The sequence below is a fragment of the Castor canadensis genome, chromosome 2, assembly GCF_047511655.1.
Source record: "Castor canadensis chromosome 2, mCasCan1.hap1v2, whole genome shotgun sequence".
Taxonomy (NCBI): domain Eukaryota; kingdom Metazoa; phylum Chordata; class Mammalia; order Rodentia; family Castoridae; genus Castor; species Castor canadensis.
The window spans coordinates 44,767,936-44,781,775 of NC_133387.1; the positions used below are offsets into that span (position 1 = coordinate 44,767,936).

The following is a 13,840-nucleotide window of genomic DNA, read 5'->3' on the forward strand; positions in this document are numbered from 1 at the left end:
CTATGTGTTTACCTGAATTCATCAAAAAACATATTTTGGTATATTAAAGACAACTTCTCCACAGGGTCCTGGAAACAGTGAGTTTTAGTTTGGCAGCTATGAATGTAACGTTTAAGTTTTATGGAACCTCTACTAATTTACCACCTATGCTCTCAATATATATAAATAATATTTGTGTATTTCTAATAGCCTTTAAAATTAAAATAATGAAAATCTGCTAGTACAATAATTATAATTTCTCACTCAGATGTATATTTTTGAATTTCTTTTTCTAAATCTTTTTGGTGGTGGTGTTAGTAGTGGGGTTTGAACTCAGGGCTTAGCAGTTGCTAGGTAGGCACTCTACCACTTGAGCCATTCCTCCAGCTCAGGTGCATATATATTTGAAATAATTAAACTCTTCCTTGCTAATGTAATGAGTGCCAAAAATAAGGTTTTTTAAAAAATGGGTAACTTCTAAGACGTGAACAAAAAGCTTTATTGGCGGTAAAAAGAGATTCAACTGTGTTTTTAGCATAAAATGGAAAATAGAATTTAATGAAGAGATTTACTCATTAGAAGATCACTTGTTAACTCAGTTATTTATCCAGAAATTATTGACAACTTATTAACTCAGTTATTTATCCAGAAATTATTGACAGTGTATTTATGCCACACCACATGCATTTAACATTATGATAGTTCTGAGGCCAAAGCTAATTAAGATATAGTTCCCACCTTCCAGGAACTGGCATTAAAGTGAAGCAATCAAGCACAGTAGAAGTAGTAAGAGTACATTGGGATTGTTCCTGGACAGAGGAACAGAAAAAAGGAGGTGATATTTAAACGGTGTTTGGGTCTAAATTTTATTCTGCAGGTTTCATGCATTTTGGGGCTTCAAAAGTAATAAAGTCTGATGTTCTGTTTGAGAAAAAGATTTGAGAAAGATGCTGTTGGTCTAATAATTGTGTAGTGAAAAGATGAGGACCTAGGTGGGGTAGGAGAAATCAGATTTGGAAGACATTTAGTAGGTGAAATCAAGAGGACTTGATAGATTTATAGTGGGGTCTGAGAAGAATGAGTCGCAATGACAGGCTCTTAACCTGGCAGATGGATGATTATGTTAAATTAACATAAGTCACCGGTTAACATGTATTTATTGAGCACCTTCTATGTACCAGACACTAATCTAGGCATACAAAGTCTGTTTTCATTCTAATCAGGAGAGACAGATAGTAAACAAGTGAATAAGATGATAATAAATATGATGGAGCACATAAAACAAAGTTATGTGGTGGTGACTGGGGAGAACACTTTTAGCAGGGGTAATCATAAAAAGTGACACTGGCATGGTGACAAAAGAACCAAAGTGAAGCTCTCGTTAAAAAAGTGTGTGGTGGGGGGAAGCACACACTAGAAAGAACTTAACATCATCAAGAGACAGCAAGGCAATGGTGTGGGGAGCGATATGAATTGGGAGTGTGGAGAGACATGAAACTAGAGAGAGCATGGAGCTTACAGAGCTCCATGGAAGAAGCCCATTGGAAGAAGCTTAGTGTTTTTTGTTTTTTTTTTTCGTACAGTGAGTACTCAGCAGATTTTAAGCAAGGAATGAAGTGATCTGATTTCTATTTACGTCTGGTATGAGATGGGCTTAAGAGAGAAGAATGGGAACAGCCTCCTGGTAAAAGTGGTGGCTTAGACTGTTTTAATAGTGACAATGTAGAGAAACAGGCAGAATCTAGATGTAGAGGTTAAGATGACAAGACTTGCTGATGGCCTAGATGCAGAATGTGAAGGATAAAGAGGAGTCAAGGGTGCCTCCAGGGTTTCAATTCTAAACCAATATAGAGGGGATGGTGATTAAACAGAGATGATGAAAACTTGGACACTAGGTACTTCTGAAATATCTAATACAACATGAGTATACATACTCAACCTTAACAATTAAAAATTTATTGTATAAATGGAAGTCCAGAAAGCAGCACAATAATGAGCTAGCTTCAAACCTCTTAGGACTGAAATCTTAAAAACCTCCTTCTCTTAAAATTAATCTTGAAATTCTTTCTATCAATGAGACAAATTTGAAAAATAGTTAACATCAAATCTATAGACACATCCAATGAATCACGTACATGCTATGATTGGAATGTTTTTATTTCCCCATACCAAATTTATATGTGGAAGTCAAATTCTCAAGGTGATAGTATTAAGAGATGTGGTCTTTGGGGGGCTGCAGATAACAGATTTCCTTGGGAGGACACAAAAACAGGCCCCCGCCAGACAGCAAATCTGTCAGCATCTTTGACCTTAGGCTTCCCAATCTCCAGAATTTGAAAAATAAATTTCTAATATTTATTTATAAGCTATCCAGTATATGGTATTTTGTTATTGAAGCCTGAACAAAGTAAGACTCTAAGCATATGAACTCAGGTAATCATGGGTAATTTCTGAAACATCCTATGGTTATTTCCTCAGTCTCAAATACATCAACCTTTATTCCTACCGAACATGCAACTCACGGTCAGCACTCACTAAATGTTTGAATAAGTTAAAGAGAAATAGATGCTTCAGTGTATAAGCTGGACATATTTCTTTGTCCTTGAATTTATTTCGTCACTACATACTCAGGTCCTTGCATGGCACCTTAAGTATAGTCAGGGATTAATCTGTGTATGAATGAATAAAAAAATGTAGCTTTATGGGAAAAATTATTTTTTCTTCTCTTCACTAATGTACTTCTTAATTACATCATTAAGTTTTTTCCTTGATTACAAACAAAACATTTGCTCAGTAAAAAAAATTAATATAAAAAAACTATCTTCTTAAAATAAATGTTACTTTCTACTTATAACTCATAGTATATTCATTTATTCATTTAACAAATACTTTTGATTGCCTACTTTGTGCTGGGCATTGGCGATTCTATGATGACCCAAACAGGCTAGGTCCCTGACCTCATTCTAGTTGTACCTGGCAATACCCTCCCATGTAAGTACTGCAAGTGAATGCATCACCATGTAGAAAGTTTCAAAACTCATGAGATAGCTCTTCCACCCTAATACTTCACATTCCCCTAAGTCATAAAGATGATTCTTTCAGTAATTAATGTTAATATATTTCTACATACTATCCAAAAGAATCTTAACTACATTTTCAAGTAGTTTCAAAGGAGCAAATAGTTTTCTTATGGGAAAAGAACAAATAGTCTTTCCACAGAACAATTTCAAGGAGCATACTTTAACGCTGGAAGTAGTAAGGAAATATAGCTCTGAATATTTTTTTCAAATGTTTTCTCTATAGGTTCACATATATTCTATTTATTTATTTATTTATTTATTTATTTTTATATTCTATTTAAATGTGTTAGAAAATATCAATTAAAAATATTCAGATGTTTTAACATAAGGGCTCTATACCCCCCTTTTTAAACAGAAAGTTTCCATTTCCAGAGCTAAGAAAAGCTAGCACTCAGGCAGTCACTCCTTATTCTGGTATCCCCTGACTTTCAGTAGATCACCTACCTGTCTCTTGGTGTCTAGGCACCTGTGTGTATGTAAAGAGCTGAAGATACTATTTATCCTCAGAGGAATATGCAATCAGAATGACTAGTTTCACCCTAAAAGGACTCACTGTATTTTACTCACCTCCAAAGGTTGGCTGCCTTCTACTTCTGTAGTTTTACTTTTTGGTTCATTTGCTGTATCTCCTGTGAATTAAAACAAAACCAAACAAACTTTATCATACTATTAAAGCCAAATTGTCTTCTACTTGGTTGAAATATTTTTGTTCTTATATGTAAGAACATCATGGAAGCAACCACTATTTCCTTATTATAAAGTGAACACATTAATTTTTAAGAACTGTCATTCTATACAGCTCTCATAAATCAAACATAAACATGTACACATACAACATACAACATAAACCAGCAATGCATTTTGCTTTATATCGGTCTAATGTGTTGAAAAATCAAATGAATTCATATTTTTACATATCAAATCATATTTTAAATAAATTAAGAAAACTTATGACTTCAAGGCAATTTATTTTAAAATAGAAATTCTTTATGACGTGAACAATTGTCCTCCAAATTAGTTTTATACCAGGTTTACTCTTTGTGTTTGTGTCTCTGGATTTGCCTGGGAGTAGACATATATGTTTCTATATATCAATGAACCAAATGCCAGACAACCTTTATAGCAGGAAAGAGCAGTGAACTAATACATAAATTGGTCTTCAGTTAATCTTTTGATTCTTAAGGCCTGGGTGGTTCATGTTACTAAATGAACTTGGACTAGGCTGACTTCATGGACATAGGACAGATATAAGAATAGTTGATCAGGTATAAGCATAATTATTAATGGCCTATTTTATTATCACTAATGGTTGGTAATTAACACATCATAAGTAAACAACCAATTAGCCTACTACTTTGAAGCATAATCAGAGGTTAATTTAGCAATTAGTAGAACTGTCCTTCTCATAAAAATTAAGCCAGTTTAGGAATGTAAGCCAGTTTGGAAAGATTACCAAGCTCATGATAGCATGGCTGAAACTAAAGGTTAGGAATTTGTTAATATAAGGAAGGTCAGGAGTATTGTTTGCACATAAAGCATGAAAAGCTTTGCTGAGCTGAACTTTTTCATATGAAACACAAAAGGGTAATTTACCAATGGCTATAATTAAGGCCTCATGAAAATTTCAAAAGGGCAAATGAAAACTTGTTGAATGATAAAACTATGAAACAAAACTAAATTTAGTTTAATTTCTCAAAATGTTTACAATCTAAACACATCAATGCATATTCCAGTTTATCGACTTTGTTCTCAGTTATACCCAATATTATTATTGTTGGGCAGGGCCCAGCACATAAGTATTCAATAAACCTCAGTTGAATAAATTAATGAGCTTTTCTTTATAGTTTCTCACCTATAAATCTGTGACAAAATACTTAAAGGTATATAATAACTATATTTAAGCATAGTAATGCCTTTCTTCTAAAAATTATTCATGACACCTACAAGACAAATTATGAAATAATACTGAAATAGTTAATAGTGTGCCATAATTGTGGCATGATTCATTAAATTTTAAAATATGTTAATTTGAAAACCATATTGATAGAAAAGAACTAGGAAATTTTGGGTTACTTCTACAGATAAGGTTAGTTACTGTTAAGTAAAAAATTAAATCAACCTACCGTTGTGACATAGGCTATCAAACAACTATTTAATTGACCTTTTTTTTGAGATAAGGATAGCTATACAGAGAGATTCCTAGCATTGGTTCCATGTACAAATGTGTTACAAACCAAGTTGATTCATCTCTAACTGATCTTTACACTGGTTCCTGACTTTAAAAATGACTGTTTACATTGATCACTTACTGGCACATCAAAAGGTGCCTTATTTTTAGAACTCTGCATTTTCTCTGGCAGTTAGGGATACAAGATTCATTCCCAATTTACAGGTGGAGAAATCAAAGCACCAGGTGTTTAGTTTGCTAAGTTGTGACCATGAGACCACAGAAACATGAGTAGCCATGGTAATACAAATCTCTGTACAACAGAGCCAAGGTTGTTTAATAATATGCATGCAAAAAAATCCTACACATTGTATGATGTGCATGAGAAAATATGTATAGCATACTATGAATCAAAGTCATTAGAAAGATTCTCTCTTAAAGTGATTACTACTTGACCCATAGCCACACAAACACTGCATTTTCCTAAAATTATCCAGCACAAATTCTGTGCTTCCTTTATCATTTTCTTCTTTCAAGGTGAGCAGTAGGTACACAAAATTTTCTCCATTCCTCCCTACTGTTTGAAAAACCAGAAAGGTTATCAGCCAATATTCTTGACATCACACAATACATCTGCCTGGAAGTGATTGCAGAATCACTATCTACTGAAATGCCATGTCTGGTAATGACTCAGATAGGACAATAACTGATTACAAGGAAAATTGCCATCTGCAAGATTATTTCTTAAAACGAAGGCACAAAATGAAAGATGAGCAAACAACAAAAGAGAAGAATAGGGAGGGGGCGGAGTGGGTGGTAAGGGAGGGAGTGGGGGCAGGGGGGAGAAATGACCCAAGCTTTGTATGCACATATGAATAATAAAATTAAGAAAAAAAAAAAGAGAAGAATAGTTCACAATGAGAAATAATTTCTAAAATTTTTTCCAATTGAAAAATTATTTTATCAGGCTAAAACTCAATTACATTCTACATTTTTTATAACCCACATAAGTCAGATACTTTAATAATAAAAATGGACATGAGAAATGTGAAACTAGGTACTTTAGTTTTAAAATACCAGTTTAACTTTCACTTATATATTGTAGAGATTCAAAAATTTCATTTATAAGTCAGCCAGTTAAAAACAAAAACCACAGACATTTTCACAGTACTTTACCTTTCATAAAGCCTTTCTTAAAACATCACATTTGATTACTGTTATTCAGACACAGTAAAGTCTCCCTGGCCCCTCTGATTAACAGGTGAATGAACCCTAAAAAGCAAAGGCACTTAGTGACCTGCCCAGGGCCTGCTGGGTAAAAGGCAGTAAGATTAGCAATGAACCCATCTCTATCTCATCTAGTGAAAGGTTCTACTGAATGAGGGCTAAAGCCCAGTTAGGTAGCAGGGTGTGAAGAAAAGAGCCACAGGTCTAAAACTGAAGTTAGGATCTAATGTTGATCCAATACCAGTGCCCCCACACTCCCCACAAGCCCAGTTTTCATCATTCTTTTTTGTCCCCCTAGTCTCCACAGATTATCTGTTTTCTTCACTTTCCAATGGTAATGGCAAATGCTTTGGACTAGAATAAACCTCTCTTTCCTTCTAGTTTATCAAAGCAAGAATACAGTTCCCTTGATATTTTTCCAGAAGTTTGTAAGACCAGAAATAACTTTACAAGAGGCAAAAAGTTATACTATAATTATCCAATTTTCATTTAATATGTGGCTTTTATTTAGAGGAGTAAATGACAAAGACCACACATACATATTAATAAAGGTCTATCAGAAATTAAAAGGATTAAAGTGAAATTCTTCTACAGTTTGAATTATGGATTGGTCAATTTCTTTTTTTAGTAAAAGGTCATATATATAGTAAACACAAGCCATGTGGTCTCTGTCACAACTTCACAATTTTATCATTGTAGCCAAAATAGTCATAGACAGTATGCAAGCTAGTAAGTGTGGTTGTGATCCAATACAATCGTATTTACAAAAGCAGGTGGAAGGCTGTAGTTTACCAATCTGTGTTTTAGAGGAATATATGTACTGTATCTTTTCTGGGTTAAGAAAAAAGAATAATGCTTGTGCTGTACAAAGACATGAGAAAAGTCAGTCAGAATATCATCATGATCCCATTCTACTGGGTGCAGATGAGAAGCAGGAAAGGAGAAATGATGGTAGAGAGTGAGCAGCAGCTATAAAGAAGGGTGGAAAGAAGAAATAGTCCCAGGCCTGGCAAGTGAACCTGAACACCATTCAGGTTGGGTCATCCAAAGGAGACTTGTCTGGAGGGCTTAGCTGGTGGCAGGTAGGTAGGTGAGGGAAACCCTGGTTCTTCTCTCCACTTTTCTGTCTGAATTGGTGAATGGGAGGACTTGGGTGCATATGGTTCTTTCCTTTCTTCTCTTTCTCTTGAGCATGGGAGATCCCAGAAAGCATGTTGTTTGGATCTTCTGTAGGGCCTCCCTCCCCTCCACAATTTGGGAAACCCACCCCAGTCCAGCACATCCTGTAACTGAATGGAACTTAATCTAATTCTGGGTTTCAGATTAAGAAAATCATTTTCCCTTGATTTAAGTCATGTTATTCAGCACAAGCTTTCTAGGAAATAAAGATGAGACTGGTCTCCATCTGTTCCTCTCTGCCTCCCCCAGTTGACTCTATCTCGACCTCATCTGGGAAGAGAACTGTTACAACTAGCATGCCCTTGAGCCTGAGGGCATGGGAATGGGCTGGTATGGACTGGGTTGGAGCCTGCTTGCATACAAAAGGCTATGAATACAAAAAACTATTTTCTTTTTTTTCCCTTTAATTAGAGGGGATTTATCTAGAATTCCATATCTGAGAATGCAATCTACCAAACACTGGTTCCAGGAATTTCACATGGAAAAAATAGTTCTATGGTCAAAAGTATGAGAAGAACCTGCAGAATGCTAGTTCTCTGTCAGTTGATTATTTCCAATGCATATCAGCATCTGAGAAATTCTGCAGTAAAGAAATTTAAAATATTTTCCACAACATATTTTATTCGGAGCATTTTATTCACCTGACACTTATTAAGCAAGTTGCAGAGGCTCATTAGCTCTATAGGAATTGCTGATTCATTTATGAAGTTAATTTTAAAATAATTTTACTTGACTTTAGAAGACTCTCAATATAGCCAAAAGTATTTTTGAACATTTATTTTACAGATTGAAAAGCCCCTTTATCTCTTTTGATGATTTCTTTAACGACTCCCTATTAATGCATTCACTTGCATTTGGGGCAGATTAGGCGTATGTGGCTGCATTCTACCACATAATTCTGATTCCATAGTAGTAGGTAATCTGCAGAGGATAAAAGAATAGCCAGGCACCTTGAAGACACAGGAGAAAACCCCAGTACTTAAAAAACATCCCTCCCACAAATTCTACCAATTAGAGATTCATTAGAGCTAATGAGCTCCTGTTTTAAAATGCAAATATCCTCTGGGACTGTTTGCCTATTAGTCATTCACCAAGTGAAGCAGTGGAAAGAACAGTGGAACAGCCACATCAGTAACCACTTTTCAATCTTCAGTCACACTCATTATACAAGGCAGCCTGGCACTGTGGAAAGAGAATGGCTTTGAAATCTGTCAGAACTCAACTCAAATCTATGACCTTGGGCAAGTTACTTAAATTCTCAGAGCCTCTATTTCCCCATCTAAAAAAATGGGAATAACAATACATTAATGTCTTTATAAAGATTAACTGAGAAAACATGTTAAGCATGTTTGTAGAAAAGAAGAGAAGGGAGTTGGAGCAAGATAAATGTGTTATAGTCTTTGTGTCGATTGCTATTTTGCCTTTATCAAGTAGCTGTGGTTACATCTTCAGGACAGGAGAATCTATGGGCTGAATGTATCCCCTTCAAGTTCCTATGCTGAATCCTAACCCTCAATGTGATAGTATTAGGAGGTAAGGCCTTTGGGAGTTGACTGGTTAAGAATGGGATTAATGCTTTTACAAGGGACTACAGAGACCATGTAAGGACATAGCTAGAAGGTCTATGAACCAAAATGCAGGCCCTCACCTCACATCTCTCAGCACTTTGATCTAAGCCTCCAGAATTTTGAGAAATAAATTTCTGTTGTTTATAAGCCACCCAGCTTATGGTATTTTGTTACAGCATAGCAGCCCCAATGGACTATGACAGTGAGGGTGACAGAAAAGGCCTTTGTATGCTCTGATAGTGTTGTTAGGCAGGATTTATTATATCCATTTAACAGAGGCAGATCTGATATTGGTTGCTGAGATGTCAAATTATTCCATATCATACTCTTTCCCATTAGTTACTAAAATTTGGTTTATGTTATCCAATTCAGTTTAATATACATCTAAGTTTCCTTTTGTTCAATTTAGTTTTCCTTCTATTTTTTCCTGTCAATGCAATCCCTATCTGTTTTCTACCATAATGAATAAAAAAGGGATATAGAGAAAGCAAAAGTATGAATTACTTAAGACCTGGCTTGCCTGGTCAAGTTTCTATTAACAACTGTTATGACCTCAAAGGAAAATGTACCAAGAATACTAACAGTTAAATCACAGAAGGAATACAACTATAGGTTCAAGTGAAGAATTAAAAGAAAACAAATTAAAATGACACCAAACACATAAAATTATTAGCACCACAAATCAATTATTAGCACCAAAATTATTAGCACCACAAATCAATAAAGGATAAAAAACAATTAGCATACTGGAATTATTCTTGTAATAAAGTGAATATTCAATAAACATTTGTTGATTTGACTATAGGTAGGAGCGGAGAGCAAGAAAGAATTCTACATACCCATTCACTATAGGTTTATGAAAAAAATTTATAAATGGCTGCTAAAATATGAAAAAAAATTTAAACTAAGGAATTAACAGAATAGGCACTCTACTTTAAAAGATTAATGTGAATTTTAGTTTGAAAATGTATTTCCACAAAAAATTTAGGCATCGTTTTAAGTTTTAACTTCATACAGCTAAATTCATGCAGCTAAAACTTTGCATATTATTTTAAAAGCTTATGGACACACTAAATATGTAAGGGTACTTACTCTGGGATATAAGAAAATAAGCAAATCTGACTCAGGTCAGACCCACTGATGACCAACTAGCCTGTTCTTAGTGAACTTGTCTTAGGATGCTAAGGGGTTTTGAGGTCTGACTCTTGTTACTTTGTAGCTAAGAAGTAATAATTTTTTCTGGAAGATCTTGAAACAACCTGAAAAGTCAATTAAGCAGTTTAACACTAGGTTAAAAGGTAAGCATAGATAGTCTTACTTTTAGGCTGGAAAACTAAAAATTGAAAAGGCCAAATTAATGCTGTGCAGATACATTTGTACAATACTGTATTATCCTGTAAGAATTTTCCTCAAAAGTTTTTTTTGTTAGTTATAAATGTTACCATCTTTCCTAAAACAGAGTAAATTTAATACTGAGAGAGTTGGGCTGACTATTCCTGAGCCTGGGTGGCTAAATGCTACTAATGGAAAGCTGTACAGCTTCCAGCTTCTCTGACCAGAGGCTCTATAGGCTATGTTGTGAACAAATAATACTGACACACAAAATAGATGTAGCCTAAATTTGTAAACAGAAAAGAGAAAAATAATAAGCTCACTCCTGTCTACAGGGTTATCTGATATCTTGACAGTGTGTTGCCTGTAGAATGGCAAAGATGATAGTAAATAGTAATAATACAAACTCAGATTAGAGTGAAACTGATATCAAGTCACACTCAGGCTGGAAACGAATGACATTTTCAGATAAGGACATGTAGCAGATTTAAGTTCCAACTTTTGGGCAGGAAGAGTAGCTCAAGTGGTAGAGGGCCTGCTCAGCAAAGTATGAATCCCTGAGTTCAAACCCCAGTACCATCAAAAAACAAAACAAAGCAAAATAAATTCCAACTTTTGCTATAATTTTATTTTTGTAGTATTTAAAAATTATTTTGTCATAATATTTTTAAAAGAATGTGAACATGCACATGAATCAAATTTCAATATATTCTATGACAGGTGGACATGGCTGTCCATTGTACCATTTCTTTCTTTGGATTCTCAGGCATGGTTTGGCAGTGCAAGAAATGTGTAACATTAACAAATTCATGGGGAGGGGGGAAAAAGGAGAATGATGGCAGGGGTGGATTCAACTATGTTATATTGGAAGAACTTTTGTAAATGTCACAATGTACCCCCAGCACAATAATAATAATTTAAAAAACCAAATTCAGTAAAAAGTAAATACATGGGGAAAAAAAGTCACTCAGTATTCAGTCTCTTTTCCAACCAATAGAATAAACTTCAGAAATTAAGGGTTAGTGTCAGTAATTCTGCTTGGACTTTTCAGCATAGAAAAACAAAACAAACAAATAAAAAACAAGTGACCCAATGAGATCAAATGTGTGTTTCCACCTTTTTTGTCGTTGTTGTTTTGGTCTAGAAATATTAGTTAGGTAAAGTCAGTTTTCTTAAAATTGAGTACTTAGATGGATAAGAGTTGCAGTATAACAAAATTACAAAGAAACCTTCTAACAGAACAGTAATACAGTGCAATCAAGTTCACATCTTCTTATTCCTTAAGCTAATGTTTGCTGAACACCTACTATGTGCTGTATATCAGGCTGAGCACTATGTGAACTGGAGTGACAACATCCCTACCCTCAGAGGGCTTATGATCCAGGGGGCATTTTGATAAGCAAATGAGAAGCAGCTGCAGAAATGAGCTAAAAACCAAGAATTATGGGAGTAACAAATAGGATGAGGAATGGACATTTGTATATAACACACTGTGAAAAAGGTGGTCAGCTGTGACAAGAACAAACTTCCTTATTAGGGCTTTTTTTTCCCCCTCCAAGTGTCTTTCTTAAACAGTATTCATTGTAGCACTATTCACAATCGACAAATGGTAGAAGTAAACCCATGGTCCACAGATTATTAATCCGAATCATGACTCCTAATGGAAGTCAAATATTAAATATGCTCTTTTTTAAATTTTTTTTACTTTTTTAAAAAAAATTTTTATTATATTATTATTGTATTAGGTGTACATTGTGACATTTATGGAAGTGCTTACAATATGTCTTAGTCGAATTTATCCCCTCCATTATTTTCCTTTATTTCCTTTCCCTCAACAGGTCTCATTTTTCCATTTTCATACTTGAGTATCTAATACTTCTACCATATTCACCCTCCTATACCCTTCCCTATATCTTTCCCCCTTCCACTGGTACCAAACCCCAGACAGGACTCATTTTATCTTCCTGTCCTTGTATCATTTACACAATAGTTAAGTCATTTTCTGCAAATACTCCAACATTGAAGAAAAGTTGATATAAAAAAGTCACAAATCACAGATTACAATTAGAAGCAAAGCTACACATTAAATATAATGGGGCATGATATGACAAGTAGATGTAGACAGAATTCAATTTCAAAATGCAAAAGAAGTTGGTTGCTTTTATTAAAGATGTCATACTTGTCATTTAACTATATAATATGAATGTGTGAAATTACAGTCCTGAGGATTACAATATGCTGTTTCATACTTAAAATGCTTACATAAGGAATGAGATTCAGTTCCTTTGAGATATGAGCTAGGCATGGTGGCCAGTAACTGTAGTTGCAGCTACGGAGGGAAAAGAAGGAAAGGGGAATGGGAAAAGAGGGAAGAAGGAGAGGTGAGGGAGGGGGAGGAGAACAACAACATGGGTAGGCTAAACACAAGGTCTGAGGGAGGAAGTCCTAACCTGTCTAGTGGCCCACTGACTAGAAACAGCAATGGTGAATCACCACAAGCTGACTGAAGAAGAACGACCTGATCCGGGCCCAGATCAGGTTTAGGGTTCTAAACTCAAACCCGTCCTCCTTTGCTACATTTATGGAAGTTTTAGTTGGGCTAAGAATATGCAGAATGAAAAAGAAGTACAAGTCCTTGTATAGCCTACATGGATCTGCCCCAAAGGAAAGCAAGCAAGGAGCTGGAAGGAGCAGGGAGTCAGGCATTCATATGTGTGAACCAGAGGTATATCCAGAGATGTATAGTTGCCAGTGAGACAGTGCACCTCATATTTCACTGTAAGAATCACCCAGGGTACAAATTCCTGAATCTCACTAGAGATTCTCATGTGAGAAGTGTAGTGAAGGGCCTACAAGTCTGAATTTTCAAGAATTCCAGGTGGTTCATGGACAATATTTTAAGAAACACTAACGCCACCAATATAGACTTAAGTAGATGACAGATAACCATCTAATTTTGGGGGTGATTGTTCTCTCCCTCTCTTCAATGCATCCACCCACGGAGTTCAAATATTTTGAGAATATATACCTCTGTAGTAAGATTAGGGCTCAATAAGAGTTCCCAAAAGAATGAAGTTCTCAAAGATATGCTTGTACACCCTAGTAGCACTGTCCACAATAGTCAATGGAAGCAACCCTAACGCCCATAAACACATAAATGGATTTTTTTAAAAAGGTGCTATATTCATACATTGGTATATTATCCAGCCTTAAAAACAAATTCTTACATATGCTACAACAGGAATGAACCTTGCTAAGTAAAGTAAGCCAGCTACAAAAAGATAAATACTATGTGATCCCACTTAGAT

At 35.1% G+C, this 13,840-nt stretch overlaps 2 protein-coding genes across 6 annotated transcripts in view; both read right to left on the bottom strand.

The window, feature by feature from the left end:
• The window catches only part of Glcci1 (glucocorticoid induced 1), a 399,609-nt gene that overhangs the window by 256,325 nt on the left and 129,444 nt on the right, over positions 1-13,840 (bottom strand). For both annotated transcript variants that reach the window (XM_074064685.1, XM_074064684.1), the window contains one exon: positions 3,627-3,688. The gene's annotated coding sequence lies outside the window, so the exon portion shown is untranslated. The remainder of the gene's footprint in view (positions 1-3,626; positions 3,689-13,840) is intronic.
• Umad1 (UBAP1-MVB12-associated (UMA) domain containing 1) overlaps positions 1-13,840 on the bottom strand; it is a 244,594-nt gene that overhangs the window by 77,583 nt on the left and 153,171 nt on the right. For all 4 annotated transcript variants that reach the window (XM_074064688.1, XM_074064687.1, XM_074064690.1 and 1 more), the window contains one exon: positions 3,627-3,688. In XM_074064688.1, coding sequence (XP_073920789.1) covers positions 3,627-3,688 — 62 coding nt within the window. The remainder of the gene's footprint in view (positions 1-3,626; positions 3,689-13,840) is intronic.